The 9,413-nt window shown below is 37.2% G+C and overlaps 1 protein-coding gene across 1 annotated transcript; it reads right to left on the bottom strand.

Annotated features, from left to right (window-relative positions):
• Positions 1–4,449: 4,449 nt before the first annotated feature.
• LOC123880462 lies at positions 4,450–8,605 on the bottom strand. The gene is made up of 7 exons (XM_045928588.1): positions 8,473–8,605; positions 7,619–7,771; positions 6,905–7,035; positions 5,994–6,249; positions 5,499–5,683; positions 4,887–5,088; positions 4,450–4,571 (listed from the first exon to the last, which is right to left on the bottom strand). The coding sequence occupies exons 1-7, from the start codon at positions 8,603–8,605 to the stop codon at positions 4,450–4,452; spliced, it is 1,182 nt and encodes a 393-aa protein (XP_045784544.1).
• Positions 8,606–9,413: the final 808 nt, after the last annotated feature.

The following is a 9,413-nucleotide window of genomic DNA, read 5'->3' on the forward strand; positions in this document are numbered from 1 at the left end:
ATTAGCAAGAAACAGTTAAAAATTATTTTGCTATAATCCGCCAACAGAATAAATCTGTATGGTCAAACATGCAGTTACAAGCTAAGCACCGCTTACCTCCCCAACCAAGCAATAAAGCCAAGTTCCCAAGCAAGCACTGCCACCACCACTCACATGCACCACCACACAAGACTTTTCCACTACTCTCTGAGAGTAAAAGAGTTCTTGCTAAACATGAACTTCCGCAAAGTAACGCCTGATTCTATCCAATAATCAAAAAAATTGTTAATAATTATAACAAAGTTAAACACAAGTGTAAATTAAAAATTTATAACACCCCCGACAAGTGAAGGTTACAGTACGAACTAGAAAAGAGCTGATAACTTTCAAACGGCTGAACCGATTTTCTTGGATTATAGCTAAGAACACTCTCGATCAAGCCACCTTTCAAACAAAAAAAACTAAATTAAAATCGGTTCATTAGTTTAGGAGCTACGATGCCACAGACAGATACATAGATACACACGTCAAACTTATAACACCCCTCTTTTTGGGTCGGGGGTTAAAAACAAAGTTGTTTATATACTGATCAGTACTATGAGCCCTTTTCTGCTTAGTACATCATTTTCGGCTTAGTACAGCCTTTTCGCATATTTAAAAATGCACATCTGTCTTCTATCTATAATTATAAAAAAGCAGTAAGTACCTAAGAGCCTAAAAAACTATACTGTAAATAGGATAAAAACAAGAATATAACATTTTTAGAAATATCACGAAAAACTAACAACTAGATTAGGTCTACCATACGGACATCCATCCATAATACGCACCCTTAGCCAGGAATTGGTGGGGGGGGGGGGGCGAGCGCAATTTATTTTTGTTTAAAACAGACAAAAAGCGTGAGATAAGCGAAAAGAGCTCAGCTATAGCATAATTTTAGGTTTTAAAACACCTCTCTCATGTTTTTCATCCTTAAAAAAAATGAATTTCCATGGGATTTTCAAAAAACGTAAATTCATGCAAATGAATATCCGGACATCAAGCAATATATAATAAAAGCGCGAGCGAAGCGAGCGCAAAATTTTTGATATTGATATGTACAAAAAATCTATATCAGGGGGCACGGCAGTGCCCCCGCCAAGACGAGCCAAACGGCGGCCGGGGCGCTACGTACCTTTTTCTCGAAGTGTTTCGCCGTATTTTCGACCCGTCATAACTTCGGTCTGGATGACGTTAGAAAGCTGAAATTTTCAATATAAGGTGTCCTCAGCAAATTTACCAAATATACCAAGTTTCAAATATCTAGCTTTTATAGTTACAGATTTATTGATACCTAAAATACGCCGATTTCGTCCCTCACTGATGATCATCAAAACCTCTACTCAAAACCTCTAAGGTACTTCCCGAAGTCCTAGAAGACTGAAATTTGGTATGTAGACTAGAAATTGCATACAAACTACAGGAAAATTAAGAAATTGGAAATTGCCCCCCCTCTACGCCTCTTATGAGAAAAGCAAATCTGTAAATTCTGTCGCTAGAATGCTGATATTTTCAGGATAAGATGTCCTTGGCAGATTTATTAAACGCACTGAGTATCAATTGTCTAGCTTTTATAGTTTCAGATTTATTGACAGTCAAAACTTCTAGTCTGTAATTCTAGGGTACTTCCCGAAGTGCTAGAAGACTGAAATTTGGTATGTAGACTAGAAATTGCATACAAACTACAGGAAAATTAAGAAATTGGAAATTGCCCCCCCTCTACGCCTCTTATGAGAAAAGCAAATCTGTAAATTCTGTCGCTAGAATGCTGATATTTTCAGGATAAGATGTCCTTGGCAGATTGATTAAACGCATTGAGTATCAATTGTCTAGCTTTTATAGTTTCAGATTTATTGACAGTCAAAACTTCTAGTCTGTAATTCTAGGGTACTTCCCGAAGCCCTAGAAGACTGAAATTTGGTATGTAGACTAGAAATTGCATACAAACTACAGGAAAATTAAGAAATTGGAAATTCCCCCCCCCCCCCCCCCCCCCCTCCTCTATGCCTCTTATGGGGGAAGCAAATCTGTAAATTCTGTCGCTAGAATGCTGATATTTTCAGGATAAGATGTCCTTGGCAGATTTATTAAACGCATTGACTATCAATTGTCTAACTTTTATAGTTTCAGATTTATTGACAGTCAAAACTTCTAGTCACAAATTCTAGGGTACTTTCTGAAGTCCTAGAAGACTGAAATTTGGCATTAAGCAGGAATTTCAAGAATTATGAACAACAGATAAATTAAGAAATCGGGCCCCCCTTCATCCCCTCGTATATGAGATGCATATCTGTAAAATCTGTTACTCGAATACTAAAGTTTTCAAGATAAGATGTCCGTGCCAGATTTATCAAACGTACCAAGTATCTGTGTTTCCTGAAGTCCTAAAAGACTGAAGTTTGGTATATCTGCTTCAAAATTGAGTTGCAAGATTCCACCCGAACAAACATATTTACATACGAGTACATTGCAAGTTGAATAAAAGCTTTTAAAAAAAGAGGTAACGATAGAGAGTGGGCCATGAAAATGATGTACCTACAAGAAATAGATCCAAAAAAAATCTAGGGCACCTGCCAAAAAGAAATGAAATCCCATCAAAAACATTTCATGTAAAAAAATAGCCAAGACTCACAAGTTCATAATGTTTTCACTGTTAAAAAGTTATGAGATCTCTAGTAGAGCCAAGCCCCTAGCTGAGCTTAGATTTGTGCTGGCCATGGGAGCTATCCCAAGTCCAAAGTATATAGCTTTTAAATGTTCTTGACTATATGACATTTATAACAATAAATAACAAATCACTCTACTTACAAGCTCTGATTCTACAAACCCTATATCTTGGTAAAAAAGTACGGCTTGGCCGTTTACAGTTCGTGGATTTTTTATCTGAAATAACATTTAAGCCCGGAATAGCTTCTGCGACCATAACGAAGTACAATACAAATTGGTAATTGTCGAACAAACTATTCCTTATGGCCTTAAAATATGTTATGTCATGTATTAGTTTTACGAACATTAAACGGCCAAGCCGTCCTTTTTTACCAAGATATAGGGTTTGTAGAATCAGAGCTTGTAAGTAGAGTGATTTGTTATTTATTGTTATAAATGTCATATAGTCAAGAACATTTAAAAGCTATATACTTTGGACTTGGGATAGCTCCCATGGCCAGCACAAATCTAAGCTCAGCTAGGGGCTTGGCTCTACTAGAGATCTCATAACTTTTTAACAGTGAAAACATTATGAACTTGTGAGTCTTGGCTATTTTTTTACATGAAATGTTTTTGATGGGATTAATATTAGCGAAAATCCCATCCCATCTTTTCAAGTCCCATCTTTTTAAGCAAAAGTTACTATTTAGAGATAACTTGAATCCTATAGGTATTTTATCCCGAAAATCAGAGTTCTCATGAGGTTTTATAAACCCAAAACAATGCGAACGAAGTTCCGGGCATCAACTAATACTTACAATACAAAATGGCGAGCGAAGCGAGTGCAGATTTTTTGATTTATTTAAAAAAGATTGATAAATTCGTACATTCGAGAACTAGTCTATTATGCAATGTTAAACTAGTTTATTAAACCATGTTAAAGTTATTGTTTTAAACATTTTTTTTATTATTCAAACAAGATATCCGCCAACAATTTCTACGTCGTTATTTGTACTAAATTGACTTATAGACATAATATTTTATTTGATTCCCACAACTAAAATACTTTTATTTCAAACAGAAAACTGCTTAACAAGTCAAACTTGTTAGTAATACAAAGCGGATTTCTCTCAGTGTACCACGCAGGATTTGCCCCAGTTTGTCTAAAGTTTCAAGCATAAATAGTTGCGGTTTAAACTGACTTCAAATAGAAGCAGGGCTTATACAGTTTTGACTACTCCTTACATAATAGAACTCTCATTTATTTAATTTTCAGTTCTATTATATAAGGAGTAGTAAAAACTGTATACATTTACTCCTTACATAATATTATTATGCTATTTTAAAATGTGATCCTGACAAAGGAGTGCTTACATACTCGTACCAAGATACGAGTAGCTTGTGTTACGATGTATGTATACTTTACAATAACTATGCATTGCGGAGCCCACATCTTCGGAAGATGCTCCGGTTTAGGAGTAATGCAACGTTACGTTTCATGTTGAATATGTTTTGGAAGATCTTTGGTGGTATTGTGTGTAGGTGGTTTGCATTGCTTGCTTTTCCTGCTTCTTTAGTTGTGGGAGAGCGGGCGATGCATATCGCATACTGCACAATTATCATACAGATTTGTCTGTTTTGTGCGGACTATAGCAAATTAAACTTGTAGGTCCTTGTATAAACTAATGTCGTCTAACTACGCACCAGCTTAACATCAACTTAGACCACATCTAAAGCTTTTGTAAAAAGAGCATGAATTCATAGTCTAATCGCAAAAAATTACGACTAGCAGGCGATTTCCGTGTATGCAAGAGAGAATCCTCGGTTGGCCACATCAGGTGGTGAATTAGCAGTAGCTCCTTCGTTGGCGTCCGTCACTACATAAAGAACGAATGGTTTTGCTCCGGCTGAAAAGATACATGCTAGTTTTTAATATTATGAATTATTTTATATATATGTATATATCTATGATTATATATAATAGAAATTAGTTATAGTATCGACTAATTTGAGAGTAACTACCTATCTGCCAAATTTCATGATTCTAGAATCTAGCTCAACGGGAAGTACCCCATAGGTTTTCTTGACAGACTCGATCAAGGGACGGACGGATGGACAGACAGACAGACTACAAAGTGATATCCTTGATATAGATACGATTATCCTTTACAATTACGTACGGAACCCTAAAAACAAAAAATAAACCTATTGCAACTACTTACTCTGTACGGGGACGAAACCCAATCCGCAAAATCTGTCAGTATTAACAGGTATGAGAGTACCAGGCAATACGGGATTGGGTATGACCACAAAGTCCGTGGTGCAGGCCGCTCCGCTCAACGCGCCTACGGCAGTGCCCAACACAGTGTTGTCAGCTCCGTCCACGTCTCCAGTAAGAGTGAAGGAGAAGGGGTCGTTACCTGCCTGTAAGTAAAATAAGATCTAGTATAATAGAAGCAGGCGTTATTTTGCGGAAGTCCATGATATACAAGGAACCAAAAGCTTAATTTGCTATAATCCGCCAAACCAAAAGCCAGCCACCAAGCAAGCCACACGGACCAGCACCCAACACCACTCGACGCATGTTTCGCCCCGACACCGGAGCATCCTCAGGAGATGTAGACCTTACAATGCCTTTGTAATTGTAAGGTCTACATCTCCATTTCCGGGTTCCCATTTTCACCCTTCGCCACTGCTTGGTATACAGACGTACTTAACTATTACTTACTGTCGTTCTTATAAGTACTATCTTTGTACTAGATGATAAACTCATTTTTCTACTGTTTACAGAATATAAAGAAGAAATCTCTATCTATTTTTATTTATTAACTCACTTGTGCATATTGTATTTGGCAGAATCCTGCTTCCATTCTAATACATATACCATAATTCAAGTTGGCCAGTTGTCGCGTGCCAGTCACTAATGAGGCACTGAGAGCTGTATTTGCTGCGGAACCATAGTTAAAACTTCTGATAGTTCCCGTAACTCCAGTGTAGTATTGTAAGCAACCATTCGGTGCTGAAAGAAAATTTAAATGGTTTTGAATAACTCCACAACCCAGCGTTGCACTCAGAATACAAAGTGCGCGTTAAAAAAGCGTTGACGTGTGAACAGATACTTGGGAATGCATTTGTTCTATTTGAACGCTTTTTTAACGGACGTTAATAAGCTCTTGTGCGAATGAGGCCTAAGGCAATGATATTTTGACAATTTCAATGGTCGTTAGATAATGAGGCCGCCTCTGATTGGTCCGTTTCCGATGTTGACTTTGAATAAATAATTTGACTTTAACTTTAACCTTGTCCCTCGAGTCCCTATAGGTACTTACCTATTCCTGGACAATCGCAGCCCAGCTGAGTCAGCCTTATGTTCCATCGCCTCGTAAACGTGGTGGCGAGGGTGGCGGTGACCGTGATCGTGATAGCCGCGTTGCCGTTAAAGTCCACGAACAGGGTCTGACCGGTGTTGTCGCCGCAAAGGACTGGGACGAGAGTGTTGCCGCCGGTTATTATGAGCGAGTCCGTGTTACAAACGCCGTCGCCGCTGGGCTGGGCGAGCACCATGTCTAGTAGGTCTATGCGGAGCTGAAAATTAAATATAGTCAAATACTATGCCGTTTAAAAATGAAAACTACTTGCAATATTACTTCATAACTCGCATAATTATCACTGTTTCACAACCGCCGGATGAACTTTATCTAACGAATTTTAACCTTATGACTATTGGAAATCTGTCAAAATATCTTTATCCATTAGATAAAGTTTAGCTGTTGGGTGTGAAATAGACCCTAATACTACTTCAATGCATAAAGTAGTTCTACAGACCAAACGAGCGAATGATCACTAAGTATCTCTACTCTGTCAAATTCTATTTCGACAAACAGAGAAAGAGCGATGCACGGTCTTTTGGTGTAGGTAAGTATACCCTATAAATTTTTATATTTTTCTTTAAAAATAGTGATTGTTGATGATCATCTTATTACAAACTCCTAACAGCTGGCTTATCACCGAGAAATTAAGAGAGGGCGATGGAAGCAGAGTCAATTGGAGAATTCATAATGTGTCAGATCTCGTTTGGTGAAGGATTTCAGTCGTAGCTAGTTAGCACCGATTCAAAAAGCCACACGGCTAAGGGATGCCTTATAAGCATTAATTTGGACGTTTAAAAGAATTGCCAAGCCCTTTCTTACCACCAAGCGACCGTCAAGAGTTTACATCTTATTGGATTAAAAAAGGTTACCTGGCAAACATTGTTGTTACATCGATTCACGATAATACTACACGATTGACCACCACCGTAAGCAGCTGGGTAGCCTGGACTTGTGAAGTAGGTGTTGTTTACGTTTGTCGAAGTGCCACATGTGCGTGAGACTAAAATTAACAAAAGAATGCGAATAAAAACACCGACGAATATGGAGAGGATTAAAGCATATTCACCATATTTAATATGTCATGCCGATATACATAAACCGAAAAAAAATTGATTCAGCAGTAGTCAGCATTAATCGGGTAATAAAAGGCGCCTATAATTTTCCTATAGGTAAAATTAGTGTCATCATAATTATCATGATTAACCCAGGCGGCGTCATTAGCTGGCTGTATTTAAAGGTTCGAATTTTGGCCAAGCACAGATTTGAGAACACTATGGAGAACTCACGCATGCAGGTTTCCTCACGATGTTTTCCTTTATTGTTAAATCTAGTGGTATTTAATTGCTTAAAACACACTTATCACCGAAAAGATAGTGCTGTGTGCGCGGGATCGAAACCCGGACACCTGAATAGGAGGTCGACGTGGTTAACCACTAAGGCTAGGCTATCACAGCTCTTACAGCGATTGCTGTAAAAACAGCCTATTCGATAAAACACTGCAGCAATGCTTCTTCCTACAGGTAAGTCTACTCATAACTCTTCCGTCGTCGTCGGAATATAAGAAAGGGTTCAAAGACACCTACCAATACAGCATCGTCCTCTCCTAGACGCACATGTACCAGTGATGGTTCCATTTAAGTTGTTGCACTCTCGACGAGCCAGGCAAGTGCCGTTCATGGTGTTCGTACTTGCGCAGTCCACATTCGCAAACCGCACTATACTAATGAATGGGAATACTGCAACAAAATATGGGCAAGCATAGTGCATTTAGTAGGTGTTTTGAAATAGGGAAATACTAATTTTAGTGTAAACAAAATATGGTAGTATGAATGGTCTGTACAAAATACATAATATTATATTAATTTCCAAGTGCAATTTTTTTTAAATTTTACTCAGTAGATTCATTTAGTTCGAGATTGTGCTTGCGTGTCAACCTCCTGGCGCTAATGTATAAGTACACCATGAATACCATAAAAATCAGCTGGTTAATCAGAATTCGATATCTACGCGTTTATGCAGTTTAAAAAATTCAAACAGGATTTTCTAAAATATCCATAAGAAAGCAATTATAATAATTGCTCAAAATATTGTTAGTGTACACGTGCCAAGCGTTGCAATGCCGTTTCATTAATCGCAGCGTAAGAGCGTAAGAATATTGTGCTAAATTATTTATTCATATTTTCAAAACCAACTTTATTAAATTAAAAAATTGCAAATATTCAATATCTTTTCTATATTGGCCCTTATTTATATGGTGATAAACAGTCGTGTATTTATTATAGGTAGCTACAAAGACCCTTTGGCTTTAAGGTATAGGTATTTCCAACGTTAAGAAAAACGCAGTCTCAGAGAAAACAAATGAGTTTAGAGTTGTCATACATTTAAATTAAGAAAAAATTGTCTTTTTCTAATCGGAGGTAAAGGAGTGTATACTTACAGATCTTCCCTTCTCTGTCCTCGTGACGATTTCCTTCATAATCGTCATCATCAAAATTATCTTCATAGCCTGCGAATGCAGCTACTCCTAGTAGAAAAGCCGCTAACGATAACCACAAAAGCTTATTTTTCATATTATTTCTCACTTAAATTCTTTTGAATATGAATAATTATTTGTTTTTTATTGTTTTAGAAGATTGTAGGGACACTTGGGTAAGAAACTAGGTCAAATGTTTACTACAATCATTTTCAAGTGTGTCTTTTATTCAGAAATACCGGTCAAGAAATGAGAATACTCGGGTTTTAGTTGACTTTATATGAAGTGGGCAATAACGGTTATATATTTGTGCAAGCCAGTGGGATATTACCGTTTACCATTTAGCGCTTCTGGTGACATAGGATTTGAATGGTGCTATGCCACTATAAAGCGGCCTACAACTTAACTAACGAAAGTTACCTACCTACTTAATTCTATTCTTTAAAAAAATCTGCTGCGGTTTTTTATTTTAGTATTCCGTTCTTAATAATTTAAAATGTTTCAAAGAACCCGACTGCAGTTCGCACTGTATAATGTCTGGGAGAGGTCTCTCCGTCACTCGTTCCATACAAACGTAGTTCCAATTTCATTTGAATATTAAGCAACCAAAGTCCATTAAATTTTGCAGACATATTCTAGAAACTAATATCTATGTCTGTGATTTTCCAGATTTCTGTTAAAATATTCGGTTTCAAAGTTACGCGGTATTAAAAATTCACATACAAACCTTTGAGCCCTTGTAATTTTAAAACTACATATTTTTACAAAAATCTAAAACACCACAGACACAGATAATAGTTTCTAGAATATGTCTGCAAATTGCAAAATTTCATGGACTTTGGTTGCTTAATATTCAAATGAAATTGGAACTACGATTGTATGGAGTAGGTAAGTGATGGAGAGAG

The sequence above is a fragment of the Maniola jurtina genome, chromosome Z (assembly GCF_905333055.1).
Source record: "Maniola jurtina chromosome Z, ilManJurt1.1, whole genome shotgun sequence".
Classification (NCBI taxonomy): Eukaryota; Metazoa; Arthropoda; class Insecta; order Lepidoptera; family Nymphalidae; genus Maniola; species Maniola jurtina.

Coding starts and splice junctions, on each gene's coding strand:
- LOC123880462 (XM_045928588.1), bottom strand. CDS start 8,605: ATGAAAAATAAGCTTTTGTGGTTATCGTTAGCGGCTTTTCTACTAGGA. Junction 7,772..8,472: donor GGACAGAGAAGGGAAGATCT/GTAAGTATACAC, acceptor ATTTTGTTGCAG/TATTCCCATTCATTAGTATA. Junction 5,089..5,498: donor GCCAAATACAATATGCACAA/GTGAGTTAATAA, acceptor TTTTACTTACAG/GCAGGTAACGACCCCTTCTC.